The sequence below is a fragment of the Neophocaena asiaeorientalis genome, unplaced genomic scaffold (genome assembly GCF_003031525.2).
Source record: "Neophocaena asiaeorientalis asiaeorientalis breed wild unplaced genomic scaffold, Neophocaena_asiaeorientalis_V1.1 scaffold167, whole genome shotgun sequence".
Classification (NCBI taxonomy): domain Eukaryota; kingdom Metazoa; phylum Chordata; class Mammalia; order Artiodactyla; family Phocoenidae; genus Neophocaena; species Neophocaena asiaeorientalis.
Window position 1 is genome coordinate 1,252,008 of NW_020175022.1, and position 16,283 is coordinate 1,268,290.

At 49.5% G+C, this 16,283-nt stretch overlaps 2 protein-coding genes across 3 annotated transcripts in view; one reads left to right on the top strand and one right to left on the bottom strand.

Moving 5' to 3' along the window:
• The first annotated feature begins 4,729 nt into the window (after window positions 1-4,729).
• On the top strand, window positions 4,730-8,651 carry CERS2 (ceramide synthase 2). Its single transcript, XM_024762850.1, has 10 exons — window positions 4,730-4,903; window positions 5,330-5,447; window positions 5,640-5,758; window positions 5,988-6,045; window positions 6,151-6,201; window positions 6,438-6,530; window positions 6,717-6,845; window positions 7,070-7,176; window positions 7,314-7,467; window positions 7,647-8,651. The coding sequence occupies exons 1-10, from the start codon at window positions 4,731-4,733 to the stop codon at window positions 7,785-7,787; spliced, it is 1,143 nt and encodes a 380-aa protein (XP_024618618.1). The 5' UTR covers window position 4,730; the 3' UTR covers window positions 7,788-8,651.
• The window catches only part of SETDB1 (SET domain bifurcated histone lysine methyltransferase 1), a 30,636-nt gene continuing 22,951 nt past the window's right edge, over window positions 8,599-16,283 (bottom strand). The window contains exons 16-23 of one of the 2 annotated variants that reach the window (XM_024762848.1): window positions 13,482-13,651; window positions 12,123-12,751; window positions 11,307-11,335; window positions 11,061-11,193; window positions 10,620-10,785; window positions 9,919-10,130; window positions 9,583-9,671; window positions 8,599-9,417 (exon numbers count right to left, since the gene is read on the bottom strand). In XM_024762848.1, coding sequence (XP_024618616.1) covers window positions 9,300-9,417; window positions 9,583-9,671; window positions 9,919-10,130; window positions 10,620-10,785; window positions 11,061-11,193; window positions 11,307-11,335; window positions 12,123-12,751; window positions 13,482-13,651 — 1,546 coding nt within the window. In that variant the 3' untranslated portion in view covers window positions 8,599-9,299. The remainder of the gene's footprint in view (window positions 9,418-9,582; window positions 9,672-9,918; window positions 10,131-10,619; window positions 10,786-11,060; window positions 11,194-11,306; window positions 11,336-12,122; window positions 12,752-13,481; window positions 13,652-16,283) is intronic. The other variant, XM_024762849.1, reaches the window with a different exon arrangement.

Genomic DNA, 16,283 nt, shown 5'->3' on the forward strand with positions numbered 1-16,283 from the left:
CAGCGCCCCCAGCGCCGTCCGAGGGAAGGCTGGCCGTGCGCCTGGGCGTCCCCGGGCGCGCCGCCCCGAGCCCGGAGGAGCCTTCCTGGGCAACAGGTAGGGACCGGGAGGTGGGGACGCGGGGCTGCTCGCGGACAGCTGAGCCCCAGGCGCCCCTTTGTCGGGGAGTAGGCAGCTCCGGTGACCACTTGCATGAGAGCCCCCTGCCCGGCTGCGGGCCCGCGTCGTGGCCCCTGGCCCGGAGGGTCCCGTGGCTATAGAGTGGGAGGAGAGTGGAGGGGCTTGCTTTTTCTTACCGGTTCACTGTGCGCACTCCGGGAGGGAGGTCAGAGCGTCCATGTGCTTAACGGGAAGCAGGAAGGTGCGGCTCTAAGTGTCTATCCCGGCCCCCCAAGGCTAAGGCTCTTGTACCGTTATGGGGTGTGTGGGGCTGCGGTCGGGGGGAGCTTCTGGTGAAATGGGTTTTCTGGGCCTCCCCTCCTGGCTAATTTTTGGCCCGGAGGCTCTCTGGAGAGTAGGTTAATTGCATGTGTTTCTTACCGGTTCACTGTGCGCACTCCGGGAGGGAGGTCAGAGCGTCCATGTGCTTAACGGGAAGCAGGAAGGTGCGGCTCTAAGTGTCTATCCCGGCCCCCCAAGGCTAAGGCTCTTGTACCGTTATGGGGTGTGTGGGGCTGCGGTCGGGGGGAGCTTCTGGTGAAATGGGTTTTCTGGGCCTCCCCTCCTGGCTAATTTTTGGCCCGGAGGCTCTCTGGAGAGTAGGTTAATTGCATGTGTGTGATTATAGTCTTTGGCCTCAGCTTAGGGGTTCACTTCCCAAGCCAGGTTCTTGGCATCAAAATCTGGTCTGTCACCTGAGTAGACAGGTCCAGGAAGCAGGGGGTTCTGAGGATCCTGAGCAATGGATTGAGCCCCTCTTTCCAGAGAACTGAATCAGGGAAGGAAGGCTTCCAGCAGGTGATCACTCCCTCCCACATCTGTGTTGGAAGGGTTGGTGTCCCGTACCAGAGTCGTGACTGGGCCCCATGTGGGTGGCCGACAGTGCTTGTGATGGGACTCCTAAGGGTAAGGACTTGTCTGCAGCCTCCTCCCACTGGGCCTGGCCCTAACCATAGAGTGACCTGCACACCCTCTGTTCTGAAGAGAGAGAGTTCCTTGTCTGCCGTGATGCCCCACAATCCACTTCCTTCACTGGGGCCTCTGGCCAGCTTTCCCCCTGGGAAGGAGGGCTTCCACTTTCCCTTGTCACTGGCCACAGGCTGGCTGATCCTTTACTGTGCCTTCTGCACACACCCCCTCCTGCCCCCATCTTCCTCTTCCACCTGCCCATGGGGGCTGTAGTCTCATGCAGTATTCGGGTGTGTTGGGGCCTCTGGTGGGGCAGCCCAGAAAAATGAAAAATTTGGGACCTATACTGCAGCCTGGAGCAATGACACACCTCTTCTTGGCTTCATCCATTGCTCGCTGCCTTCTAGTTCATGACCTGCTGTTGCTTCCTGAAACAAGGAGGACTATTCAGGTCCTCTTCCACTTCTTTTTTGTAGTCCCTCAGGCTTCAGTGGAAGCTGGGAGTCTGTGGGACCCTCTCTTTGTCACTCTCTCTTCCCTTACTTACTGATCCTGTTATATTTTCCTTAATTATTCCTCCAAACTGAGAGCTGCTGGGACCGTTATCCCATTGAGTCTGTGAGATCTCTTCGTCCCAGACTCAAACTTCTGCCCTCTTAGCCCGCTGGGTCTACAAGCCCCCATGGGGACTTTCTGCCCCTTTTCATCCATCGGTGAGGGTCTGGGACAGGTCAGTCAGAGTTGGGGCAAAAGTTGGGGGCTGGGCGGAGCCCTGTTCAAGTTGCTGGTAATCCAGTGCCCACGAAATCCCCGCTCAGCTGGCCCCTCTCCAGCCTGTGCCTCAGAAAGTGGTGTCTGGGTCTCTGGGTGAGGATGTGTGTCTGTGAGAGAGAGAGAGAGAGACAGAGACACACACACACACACACACTATTGTCTTGTCATGTGTGTGTGGGAGTAAATTCTATAAGTGGAAAAATATTTATAGGTGTGATTTTCTCCACCAGGAGATTAAGTAACGTGACCCAGAAAAGCAGGGTTGTCTCCCTATCCTGAGGGAACATCCCCTTTTCTTGACCCAGCTTTTTGTTTGTGGGATCCCTTTACTTGGCTGGGTGTGCCAGGGATGCCACTGGGAGCAGACTGATTGGTTCTGTGGGGAAGTGTAAATGAGGCCGGCTGGGAGCCCCTGTTGTCCTCCCTTCCCCCTCACATGGAGTCAGAAGTCCTGACCCTGCTGAATCTGGTGCCTCTCCCTGCTGGGCTAGGCCCTGGTGGGTGACGGGCAGGGCTGGGGCAGTTGCTCTTCTGCTAATGGAAGTACTGGGCGGCAAGGGAGGGCTATGGTCACAGAAAGCCTGAAACCCAGGTGTGAGAGAGCCCTAGATCAGAATCTGCCTCTCTGGACTCCTGACACATCATGCTCTCCTGCCTACACCATCTTCCACTCTCCCTGCTTGGAGCAGGAAGGGGACAGGTGCTGTCTTGTCCTGGGGTTGAGATCTTGTCCAGGCGCTTGCCCTTGACCTCTCTCTGACCCTCTGCCTACTCCCCCAGCTCCTCATCTTCTTTGTCAGGATCAGACTGGCATAAGACATTCCTGGACCCCAGGAATCAGGGAGAGGGGCTCCACTCATACCCTCCAGGACCCCAGCCAGCCCTCTGAATCTTTAATCCTCACAATATCTGTGACAAGAGAAACTTCCCTGCCGGTTTCCACTGACCGGAAGCCGGGTCAGCGATGGGACCCAATTTCTAGGCCTGACAGTGCCCTTGGCTTTAAACCTCAATGGAGGAGAAGTTGGGCTCCAAGAGGTATAGCAGTGAGGTGACTGGGTCAGGTCTATTTCCTCATCTCCAATCAAGCTAAGCAAAAAAGTTGGAAGGGAAGAGCCAGAGGTGTGCCACCACATCTAGGCATTCTGCCTTGTCCCTTCTCTACTAAATTTTCTACAACTTCTCTCCAGGAAAAAAGTGTGTGTGTGTGCGCCTGGTTGCGTGGGGAGAGTTCTACTGTGGATAATTGTGTTTTAATTTTGTTTAGTTCAAAAGGCTTCCATCTCTTTTAACTAATTAAGTATTTCTTCTGGCTGAGGTGGAGGGGGAAGTGGCAGTACCCTCAGGAGCTGAGGCCTGGAATGTGTGTGTGTGTGTGTGTGTGTGTGTGTGTGAGTGTGTGTGTTGCTGGGGGCGGGTGGAGCTGAAGCTCCTTTACTGTCAGTGCTGACCTCTGAGAGAGCAGTGACCAGGAGTGGGGACAAGAGGGTAAAGTCCTTGAGCTGGAATACAGACCCGTGACAGGCTGAGAGGGATTTCGCAAGTGCTTCTGTGGTGGGTGGGGGCGGAGCCGTCGGAGGAGCAGCCCAGCACAGCTGTGATACGATCAGCCTTCAGCTGTAGAGCGGCACCATTTGGTCTCCAGTTCACAGCGGAGAACAATCTCCCAACTCTCTTTCCTCCCTGGCTGGGAGGGGACTACCTTCCTTCTGTGTCAGCTTTTAGTCTCAAGGCCAGCCTGGATACCACCCACCGAGCCTCCCTCCTGGGAGGACGAGGGGTCGGGAGCCTGGCAGATTTGCCCTTGTCATCCTTCTGGGTTCACTGCTCAGTCCCAGGACTGCCAGGTGTTGTGTGGTCCCAGCATCACTGTCTCTTAAGGATCATCTTGCTGCTTCTCTCAACTCCAAGCAGCTGCTGTCCCCGCTTGGGCCCCAGATCATTCCCTTCCTCATTCGGGTATTCAAGTAGTCACTAACACCCTGTAGATTCTTTCTCTTTCAGTGGAGGAAAGGGGGGAGGCGGGGGAAAGCAGCAGCTCTTTCCTAGCTGAGGGTATTTGTGATGGGTGTTCCCCACGCAGACTAGTATTTTATTTTCTAGATGAGCCTTAATAAGAAATAGCTCCTAATTCTACCAGATGTCTTAGTCTGCTGTCTCGACTCTCTGTCCCCCAATCCCTGACTCCCTGAAGCCTTGTCTTCATTTTGTTTCTGAGGATAGGCTTCAGATTGGGTTCTTCTGCCTTATGTTTAGGAACTGGATGGCTTGGCATGGGGTATTAATCTTGTGTGCAATATTTTGATGTCCATTGGTTGTCCTGGAGCTCAGCATTCTTTGGGAGCATAATTTTGCTTTACTCAGGCCTCTTAATTTTCCCTAGGACCTGCTGCCTCAGTGGCTTAGAGGGAAGGAGGAGGAAGGGTTTGCCCCAACCCTGCAATCCTTTCTTGAGCTTCCCTGGCAAGGAAGCTTCCAGTTATGGGTTGCTTGGGGGCACTAGGGGGAGGCTGGAGAGTGCGAGGAAGGGAGGATGCCTCTGACTTTAGTTAAGATTGTTGGCTACAGCTTCTAGGGCCAGATCCTGCCTGTCCTCCACTTGAGGATAGCAAAATGATGGAGAGACCCCCAAGATTCTTAAGTCTAGGGAATCAGGATTTCTACGGGCTGTTAGCATCACCTTTGGTTGATGTGCATAGTAAATGTTAGAGCTGGAAAGCCACCATATTTCAGATGGGGAAACTGATTTGTCCACATGGCCAGGACCAAAACCCAGGGCTTGAGTCTCTGCCCCTGCCCTTTCTGTTAACACTGTGGAAATTTTCATCTGTCTCTTCTTACACTGCTGCCTGCTTTGATGCCCTCTACCTTCCCCTTCCTCACTCAGGATGCTCCAGACCTTATATGACTACTTCTGGTGGGAACGGCTGTGGCTCCCTGTGAACTTAACCTGGGCTGATCTAGAAGACCGAGATGGACGTGTCTACGCCAAAGCCTCAGACCTCTATATCACACTACCCCTGGCCTTGCTCTTCCTCATCATTCGATACTTCTTTGAGCTGTGAGCATACCAACATACCCCTATGCCTTCCCTGGCTGCCAGCCATAGTTTCTTGTACTTCAAGTTTGTCTCTTGCTGTTTAATTGGTCCTGGACCCTGGTGTTCTCACCACCCAGGTCCCTGCCTACTGTGTGCCCCCTACTGAAGGCAGCATTGTCTTTCTGAGGGCTCAGCACCCCCAGGCCCTTTCCTTCAATGGTTATTTGTTCTCACCCTCCACCCGCCTGGTCGCTAGTGAACACAGGCAGCTTTGTCAGCTATGGGCAGCCCAAGGCAGCCAGAGAGGGCGTTGCCGGGAAACTGAGGCCCAGGATAAAGTTGTCTGAGCTTGCACTCCCGCCCCGCCAGCCCCCTAGCTTAGGGGCTACCAGGAGACTGAGGTGCTTCAAGAGAGCCAGACGGTCCTCACTCGTATCCCTTCCCCAGTTACGTGGCTACACCACTGGCTGCCCTCCTGAATGTAAAAGAGAAAACTCGGCTGCGGGCACCTCTCAACCCCACTTTGGAGCATTTCTACCTGACCAGTGGCAAGCAGCCCAAACAGGTATGAGCTGCAGACCCTGTTCTGGGAGTTAAGAGTTCTGGTGGGGAGTGAGGAGGAGATAGGGTTGGAATGCCAGCTCTGGTGGCGGAAGAGATGGGAAAGCAGTGGGGCCAACTTGGGTCATTACTGGCAGAGGGTGGGGTGCTGCTGAGTTCCGAAGCGGAGTGTAATGGGCTTCTTCACTGCACTCAGGCAGAGGTAGAGCTTCTGTCACGGCAGAGCGGGCTCTCTGGCCGCCAGGTAGAGCGCTGGTTCCGCCGCCGCCGCAACCAGGACCGGCCCAGTCTCCTGAAGAAGTTCCGAGAAGCAAGGTAGGGGAGGTTGGAACAAGAGAAACTGGGCAGCAGAGGAAGGTCTGATGTATTTTGGTGGGAGGGGTGGGTCATAGCTGTATGCAGGGAGATTATACCCAGCTGAGGAGGGAAATTCGGTTATTAATATCTGTGAGAGGCTATCTGGAGGGAGGTACTTGGGGGTTGGTTGGAGGGCTGTGCCATTCTCCCACCCCACTCTCCTAGCTATTTCTGCTTCCTCTTCCAGCTGGAGATTCACGTTTTACCTGATTGCTTTCATTGCCGGCATGGCTGTCATTGTAGACGTGAGTGGGGATTACTGGGAGCTGGGAGTAGATTCTCTGGCAAGGTGGGATGAGGCCACAGAATTTGGGTCCCTTCTCCTTTAACCTCTCACCATCTCTCTGCAGAAACCCTGGTTCTATGACATGAGGAAAGTTTGGGAGGGATATCCCATACAGGTACGAGATGGGTCCTGATTCCTTACATGGGGTGATTAAGAGAACCAGTGTAGGATAGGATTAGGACATACACATTCTTGTGAAGAGATGATCTCGGAGTATGTGACAGAAAGGACCGGAGTCATGGTGCTAAACATAACCTCATGTTCTGGGAGGGCTGGGTTTGGAGAGGTGAGTCCCTTGAGTCCAGTTGCTCTGGGGTCCCTTACCTTCCTCTTTCCTCTCCCCTCTCCCAGAGCATGATCCCTTCCCAGTATTGGTACTACATGATTGAACTGTCTTTCTACTGGTCCCTGCTCTTCAGCATTGCTTCTGATGTCAAGCGAAAGGTGGGTCAAGGGGCTGTGCCATTAAGCCTAGAAGCCAAAATGAAGCCCTGGGATGAATAGCCTCCCCTTTGACTTCTGGGTGCTTTGGATGGAGTTGTGGGATAAGTGGAATTAAAGGTGAGGGGGAGGAAGAATGGAGGCTAGGGACCAGGAAAAGGTCCTCTGGAGGCTGCATCTTTTCTACAGGATTTCAAGGAACAGATCATCCACCACGTGGCCACCATCATCCTCATTAGCTTCTCCTGGTTTGCCAGTTACGTCCGAGCAGGGACTCTTATCATGGCTCTGCATGACTCTTCTGACTACCTGCTGGAGGTCAGGATTTCTGGGCATTTCTTCAAGCCTAGAGACCCTGGTGCAGGTTCTTCTGTCCCTCTATCCATTTTCGGTGGGGTGGTGGTGGTGGGGTAGTGGTGGTGGGGGGTGGACGTTCCCGGGATCAAGGAGCTGGGGGCACAGAGCCAGTGTGGTAACTGGGGCGTACATAGGAACGTATACGGGAGTAGGGAGCTCATGATGGATGGGGGCTGTCTACACAGTCAGCCAAGATGTTTAACTATGCGGGATGGAAAAACACCTGCAACAACATCTTCATCGTCTTCGCCATTGTCTTCATCATCACCCGACTGGTCATCCTGCCCTTCTGGTGAGTAGGAGGTGACACTATACTCCTGTTTTCAAGAAATCAGGAGTCTCCCTGCTCCGCACCCACATTTTCAGTCTTCCATCTTAACCCCTTCTTTTCTGTGTTCACAGTTCTTGTCTCTCCCTTTTCATCCCAAGGATCCTGCACTGCACCCTGGTGTACCCACTGGAGCTCTATCCTGCCTTCTTTGGCTATTACTTCTTCAATTTCATGATGGGAGTGCTACAGCTGCTGCATATCTTCTGGGCCTACCTCATTTTGCGCATGGCCCACAAGTTCATAACTGGAAAGGTGAAGCTTCTGTCCCCATTGTGTAGGCCCTACTCCCATCAACTCTAGTACTGCCCCAATTCCCTTCCCATATCAGCAACCCTGTAAAAACTACTGGGGGGCCCTGGGTGTAGCTGGAAAAAGCCTGCGGAGAGAGGCAGTCCTTAGGGGTTTGTAACCCTTCTCATCCCTTTCCACAGCTGGTAGAAGATGAACGCAGTGACCGGGAAGAAACAGAGAGCTCAGAGGGGGAGGAGGCTGCAGCTGGGGGAGGAGCAAAGAGCCGGCCCCTAGCCAACGGCCACCCCATCCTCAATAACAACCATCGTAAGATTGACTGAACCGTTGTCCCTGCTGCCCCTCAGATTAATGCATAAAGCCAAGGAACTACCCCACTCTCCCCACAGGGTCGCTTGAAGCTCTGGGGAGAAAGGAGAAAGCAAGAGGAGGGTGTTCTTCTCTGTGTCCCCACCCCTGCTGCTTTTTCACCCAGTTGCCTTTAAACCAAATTCTAACCAGCCTATCCCCAGGGAAGGGGAGGTTGGTTATATCCTTGTTAGAGCGGGGGATGGTCTTATTTTCCTCTCTACTTTCCAAGTTGTCCTTTCTATTGCTTTCGAGACCTTTCCTCAGCTCCGGGGGTGGGGGTCACAACTCACATTCCTTATTCTTCAGAATCTGGCCCTAGCTGTCTGCCTTTGACTCCCAGACCTCCAGAGCCAGGGTCGTGCCTTACTGTCCCACCCGTGGGCCTCATTCTGCCAAAGTTGGACCAAGGCTCACCTTTCTAATCTCCCTAACTTGGACCAGAAACCAAAGCTGAGCTTTTAACTTTCTCCCTCCTAAGATACAAATGAATTGAGTGTAGGAGGGTGCACATGACCCTTATCCTACCTCTGCCAAAAGGTGGGGGCCACAATGGGGACTGCTCAGACAGTCTTTTGTTACTACTCTGCCAGCTGTCCCTGTAGTCACAGGTCCAAGATCTTACTGCCTCCTTTCTCTGGCCTCTTTCCCTAGGCTAGCTGGTTTGGAGTAGAATGGCAACTAGTTCTAATTTTTATTTATTAAACATTTGGGGTTTTGGTTTTAAAGCCAGAATTACAGCTAGCGCCTGGCGTTTCAGCAGAGGGACCACTTCAGACCAAAACGTACTGTTAATGGTTTTTTTAATTAAAATATATTAAAGATTAAGTAAAACACGGCAACCAGTGTTTGAGACTCTTAGGAACTGAGAAGAGGGATCAACTAAATAAACTAAGGTAGTCTTCCTCATGCCTTCCTCACGGTTACATAACATTTAAAAATTTCAGATGGCAAGTAAGAAAAAGCAAAAGTAGAGAAAGGTCAAGATTAATGACAGCTGCCCACTGGGAAGGATGGGGGAAAAACAGCTCTCATCAAAAGACCCCGAATTGGGAGTTGAGGGAGAAAAATCAAATCACAATCTTAGTTTTAACATCTTGTTAAAAGACTTTCAAGAAACAATACAAACCAGGGATAATAAAATACACAGCCCTCATTCTAGGAATAAAGTCTGTTAGAAGCATGAACACCTGAACAAATGTAGGATGGGAGGGGTGAGCAACAGGAGGACTGAAGGGATGTCAGGCCTAGGTTAGAGTGGTGACCTCTCCCACCTCTATGCCTCAGGAGGTGGGGGAGGGGCCCTGCCTGCTAGCACCACAGTGGAAGGGATCTCCTGATCCAGAACCCCCATTTCTATCTACTAGGAGCTGGGGGAGTAGCCAGACTAGAGACTTGGGGGTCAGAATTCAACGGTCAGGAAGACCCAGTTCCTGAGGAAAGGGCAGTTCAGGAAGGGTTCGGAAGGTTAGGAAGAAGGCTGTCCTCTAAAGAAGACGCCCTCTGCATTCGATGGCCCCACAGCAGCAAAGCAGCTCCTTGCCCTCCACGCTGCCCACCTCGTAGTTGTAGTCCCAGGTGAGTTCTGTCCCAGCCCGGATTCTTCTGAAGAGGAAGAAAAGGAAGGAGTGTGGTGAAACAGCAGATAACCCAGGCACCTGGGGTGACTGAGCATGCAGGTAGTGCTGGATCACAGATGGAGGAGCGACCCTTCAAATTTCTGTAGTCCTTGCCCCTCCCCAGCCATCCCCTTTCCTGACTCCCTCTTACTTGCTGGCAAAGAAGGCCACCCACGGGAAGCGAAGATCATGAGTATCCACGAAGACATTCTGGACAAACAGGTTGGGGCTGCAGCTGTGCTGTAGGGTTAAGGACAGATTCAAATAAGAACTAAGGAAACAGAATCTGGCTTTGTGGGGTGAGTGAGAGTTGGATGAAAACAATGCCATTTGATCCTCCCCATCACAACAGAGAAGTTTTGAAAGATCCTTTGAGATCAAGAATTTATAACAAGAAAAGGTGGGTTTACATAGTTGTGTTAAAAGTACTGGAAATGTGAGGACCATGGGATAATCAGCACATACAGGCGAGGGAAATGGGTCTCACATTGAGGTAGCGGCCCAGGTTGCCTTCAAGCTTAGCATCGATGATGTAGCAAGACTCCTCCCCGTCGTAGAATTGGCGTGTGTTCTTACGGACAGGTGCACTCTCTCCCTTTTCCACGGATGCCATGTTGGTTGATTTAATGGCAATCCCATGGGTTGATTTAAGAGCAAAACCCCGGGTTGATTTTACTGCCACTTGGCGCTTCATTGGACCTGGACAGGAAGAATGGGGTTAGGCCTGTCCTACCTCATGACTGGACATTCTACTTCCATTTTTTTTTTTTTTTTTTTTTTTTTTTATCACGGGCCCAGCCACTCCGCGGCACGTGGGATCCTCCCGGACCGGGACACGAACCCGTGTCCCCTGCATCGGCAGGCGGACCCTCAACCACTGAGCCACCAGGGAAGCCCTCTACTTCCATTTTTATCCCACCCAGGGCAGTTCAGGAATACCAATAAGCTGGGACTCTGAGGCAAAGAGCCTAGGTGGCATTTTTTTCAAGCAGGATTAGATCTGGATAAAGGGGTTGAGGGAAAAGAGTAGGGAACTGGGAAGAAGAGAGGGAAGGGATGTGTCAAACATTGATATTAACAGTTTAGCTGGGAGTCAGGGAGCCCTCCCAGAGATGCTTTAACCCTCAGGATCTGAATTTTCCCTCCAACTGGTTCTTTCCTACTACCCCCCAAATTCTTCCAGACTACCAGACATGTTCTTCTTGTCCTCAAAGTCATCCCCTTCAGAGCCAGAGGAGATGGTCTGGATATCATCACTGTCAACGGCTGTGGCTGAAGTCTGACCAGCAGTGGGCTTTCGGCTGGTCCCACTTTCCCCCTCACTTTCTGTGCTGCTGGACAGTGTCAGGATGTCCTGGGGAAGCGGAAGGGTGAAAAGAAGGAATAAGGGTAAATGGAGAGGGCCCTTTTGAATCCCTGCTTTTACCTATGGTTACGCAGGAAGGAGCTCAGACTATAGCAAGATTAGATGCTGGGTGAAGGAGAATGAAGCAGGAAGTCAAGGCCAGAGAAATCAGATATGTAACAGTAATTATGGTGACAGACTTGATGAGGTGAGAATGTTCCTTTACTCAGACTCTGAATAAAACAGAAAGCTGGGTAAGGTGCAGCTTGAGAAAGGTCACTTACATCAGGGTTTGACGGAGCAGAGGCCATGAGTCGTCGGCTCTGATGCATGCTAGTCTTACTTGGTGGGCGGCGAAGTCCTTCAGTCTTCACGGGAGAAGGATTGTAACCATAATTTCGAGAGCTTTCAGTAACTCTGATGGGAGAGGAAGACATGAGAGGGGTCAGGTTACTGGATGTTTCTTAGGCTACTTCTGTAGGCTTTAGAGAAGGTAGACTTGGAAAAAGGTCAAAGAGAGAGGCACTCACACTGACATCTTGTTCCGGTCATCAGGGTCCTGGAAAAGAGAGCAAGTGAAGGGTTAAATGTTTTCTGGTCCTGAATAACAAATCCAACGATTACAGACTTCACCTCAAATGACCTCCAAAGACATTAGCCAGTAAGAGGTACACTATCTAAAGTGGAGTGTGTGTGAAGAAATTACTCTGCAAGTTAAGAGTAACAATCATTCTCATCAGGAAGCCCCCCTGGGAGGGGTCTTTAACCCTTCCCAACAATAGGGCATTAAAAAATGTACATGGAAAACACCATGGGCAGAATCTTACAAGGACAAGGGACAGTTCACCACCTGTAATGTGCTAAGTTCCAACATCATTAAAAATACACATAAGATCAATTCTCGTAAGATCATTCTACTATAATAAAAGAAAGCAATGATGTAGATAACTTGAAACAGCAATTAAAAAAATTACTTATAAACCCTTCACTTTGGAATAAATCAGATACTTTCCCCCCAGCAGGCTGACTTTAAAATAATTTGGTTCTTTAAACCAACACTAGGAATGTATTAGGGGTAGGTTAATCAGATTTGCCACAGAAATATCCATCAAGTAAATAATCTGTATGTGAAGACTCATGAGGGACTTCCCTGGCAGTCTAGCGGTTAGAATTCCACGCTTCCACTGCAGGGGGCACAGGTTTGATATCTGGTCAGGGAACTAAGATCCCACAAGCCGCGTGGCACGGCCAAAAAAAAAAAAAGACTCATGGTGAGACCACATTGTTTGTTACCACAAAAAAGTTACACAAAAGCCACAATTCTCAAGTTTCCTGCCACTGCTTACCTCTTTCTTGGGCTGCTTGATGTCACCCTCATCCTTGAAGCCCAGCCCTGAGGTGGAAGCCTTCTCAGCCTCCCCTCTGCCTCCCCCAGCGTGACCTTCCCCACCTTCACTAGTTTTGAAGGATGAACGGCTATCAGAGTCAGCAAAGCCACCTTCACTGACACTATTGCAGCTCAACCACGAGGCCACTTTGTTCTTGGGTGTCTCTTCAGAGGAAGGTGGATTGCAGCCACCTACAGGGATCGATGGAGGGACAGGAACACGTGGGGGCCCAAGGTCTGGGGGGCGAGAGTCCTTGGAAGGCATCTCAGACAATCCATTCTCCTTCTGGCCCCGGGTCTGCCGCCGGGTAGCATAGCTGCGCCACACCGAGCTGGTGCTGAAGTCCTCATCCTTACAGAAGTTATCATCCGAGCTATCGTCATTGGACTCTTCGGGGTCCTCTGTACCGCTGTTGCCATCTTCCTGGTCCTTCAAGTCTACACCACTGCTGTCAGAGGAACAGGGGACATCACTCTCATATCCTTCCTTGAAGTTCTCCACGCTCTCAATATGGTCCAGATTGGCAAAATATTCATCACCCATTTCCAGGCCCTCCTTGTCGGCAAAGTCATCTGTCAGGATTTTGCCTGGGAATGAAGAGAAAGGCCTTCCAGGGTTATGAGGTGCTTTTAGAAAGAATAAAGTTCATTCCATCAATATCCAGCCCACCAGCAAAGAGAGTCAAATCGCCTCCATTATGGTGTCTCATTTCTCTTTGATGATACCTCCTTCTTAGCGTCTTAACTATGAGAGTAAGCGGAACTTACTATAGTTTTAAATCTTGCCCTTTCTGCCATTCCATTCTTCCCCTTTACTTTGTTTACCAAAAGAGAGTTCTTCAGTTATGCTAAATCTCTGGGTGGAGTGGAGTGATGTGGGAAAAAATGAAACACTGGACTCTCCTATCATGTCTCTCTGCTGAAACATCATGTCCACAATTTCATCCCTTTTGTTTTTTTAAACATCTTTATTGGAGTATAATTGCTTTACAATGGTGTGTTAGTTTCTGCTTTATAACAAAGTGAATCAGTTATACATATACATATGTTCCCATATCTCTTCCCTCTTGTGTCTCCCTCCCTCCCGCCCTCCCTATCCCACTCCTTCATCCCTTTTTGTTCTCGTCCTCCTGAAGCACTTCTGTCCCTTCTTGATCCACCCAGACAGGCACATCACTCATGTTCTTTATAGAAGAAAATTCTGGCTTCCCCTTTCCCCCAGTTCACATGTTAAGCATTCTTAAGTTCAACTTGTTTATGATTCAATGTCCCACCGTGTCCTAACCCCAGAAAGCAACCCTTTCATTTCATCACCAACCTGCATAAATACAGACAAAGGAGCCTTTGGCAATGTCATCCAAGCAGCGGATACCCCAGCCCTTGTTCTGGGTCTTGAAGAGCTGCAGTCGAACCTGCAGTCCATGCTGCACCAACCGGTTTGTGCACATGTTTGGGTCACAATTGCAGCGTTTGTTACACTCATAAACTCTGGGAGGAGGTCACAATAAAATCAATCATAACACGATCACTAGAGCATCCATTACATCCACAGAACTTTTATAATTTTTAAGGTGTCATCATTGATCAGGTAATGATCTAAATGAGCAGATTTACTGAACTGTCTATGCTCTTTGATTCATTTGGGAATATAGCCCAAAGAAATAACTCAGAAGGGGGAAAAGTGACTGATACAGATATTTATAGCACTACAGATAGTAACAGTGAATAACAGAATGCCTAACAACTGGAGAAAAGCTAAGCAAACTATGAGGTGAATATGGATTTAGAGACATTAAAATAAGTCAATTTGTAGAAATAGATACATAAAATAAAGATACTTAAGGGACTTCCCTGGTGGTCCAGTGGTTAAGAATCTGCCTTACAATGCAGGGGAGGCGGGTTCGATCCCTGGTTAGGGAACTAAGATCCCACATGCTGCGGGGCAACTAAGCCTGTGCGCCACAACTACTGAGCTTGCGCACCTCAACTAGAGCTCGTGTGCCACCAACTACAGAGCCCACGCACCCTGGAGCCTGTGTGCCACAACTAGAGAAAGAAAAAAACCCTGCACGCCACAACTAGAGAGAAGTCCATGTGCTGCTACAAAGAGCCCATGCGCTGCAACTAAGACCAGACACAGCCAAAAATAAATAAATCTTAAAAAAAAAAAGAAACGAAACATCTTTGTTAGGTCCTTAAAACCCCACCGGGGTTGGGAAAGTATTAGCGCTCATATACTCTGTCTACAGCTGATAAAACAGGATCAGCTTGGAAGCAACAAGGCCAGAATTTGAACTCAGGCCTAATCACCAACACATGAGATTTTCAGAGTAGCTATACTGAGTATCATTCATTCATTCATTCAACAAAATTTGAATGGTTACTATGTGCCATGCACTGGGTAAATTAGCTGCTGGTGATACAATGGTGAGCAAGACAGACAAGGTTCCTGCCCTCATGGAGATTACCTTCTAACGGAAAAGAGAACAAAAACAAGTCAACAAATAAAATAAAGTTGTCACAGATACTAAAGGACACTCTCTCAATGAGAGAATTAAGGGAGTGAAAATGACCTAGTTTTAGAGTGACCAGGAAAGGTCTCTCTGAGGAGATGAGATTAAAGCTGAGAGCTCAAGGTTAAAGAAGATAATCATGCAAACAACAGTGGAAGGATGCCAAGAAGAGGGCACAGTACGTACAAAGCCTCTTGAGGTAGGCTGGCAAACACTGGGTGAACTGGATCCAGGCACTGAAGAATATCAGTGTGGTTGGAACAGTTTTGGAAGTAGAGAGATAGGAAGGGGCCAGATAGTACATTGTCTTGTGATCCAAGATTAAGAGTTAGAATAATATCCAAAGTGCAGTGGAAAGCTTTTAAAGAGTTTTAAGCAGGGGAGTGACATATTTGTGGAAATATTCTTATGAAACATTTCAAACATGTAAAAAAGATATAATGAACAGGCACCTACTACTCAGCATTATCAAATCTAAATGTTGTTACAAGATTCAATTTTTTTTGTTTATAATTAAAACATAAATGATACAATGCAGCTAAAGCTAACAGGTGTCTTTTCCTTTGCTTAGTTTTCAATATGCACTCAGCTCAAATTTATGTCCTGATTTCCCCAGTAGTCTCAATCTCCTCTGAAGATACTCAAAACCATCAGGTTTTCTATCAAACCCCCTTTCCCAAAAGTCTCTCCTGCAGCCAAATCTGACCTGCTCTGACACTGGCTGTTCTCTACATCTGGTGCACAGCTGTCAGCCTGGAAGCCCCCTTGACTTCATTATCATGTGGGATTCCCCTCACTTCTCTTTTGAGCTGGAGCCTCTGTTTCCTGGATCAGTATATGCCTTCTTCTCTCTTGTCTTTTCCCCCCCATTTTTGTAAACATTTCCAGTAATTTTCTGAGAGGGAAAATAATGGAAATTTTGAGGTATTTCATGTCTAAAAAATGTCTTTAGGGACTCCCCTGGTGGCGCAGTGGTTAACAATCTGCCTGCCAATGCAGGAGACAAGGGTTTGATCCCTGGTCCGGGAAGATCCCACATGCCACGGAGCAACTAAGCCCATGTGCCACAACTACTGAGCCTGCGCTCTAGAGCCCACAAGCCACAACTATTGAGCCTGCGTGCCACAACTACTGAAGCCCATGAGCCCTAGAGCCCACGCACCCCAACTACCTAAGCCTACGCGCTCTAGGGCCCACGTGCCAAAACTACTGAGCCTGCGTGCTGCAACTATTGAAGCCCGCAAGTGTGGAGCCCACGCTCCGCAACAAGAGAAGCCTGCGCAACACAATGAAGAGTAGCCCCCGCTTGCCACACTAGAGAAAGCCTGTGTGCAGCAACAAAGACCCAACGCAGCCAAAACCAAATAACTTAAAAAAAAAAAAAAAAAAAAAGGCTTTAGCCTACTTTAACCAACAACTGATAGTTTTCCTGGGTTTAGAACTCTAGGTTAGAAATAATTTTCCTTAGAATTCTGAACAGATTCCTTAATTGCCATCTAGCTTCCAATGTTATTTTGAGAAGGCCGAAGTCACTTTGAATTCTTTTTTTTTTTTGAATTCTTGTTTCTTTTGTGGTCTCTTTCTCTCCTCTAGAAGGTTTTAGTATT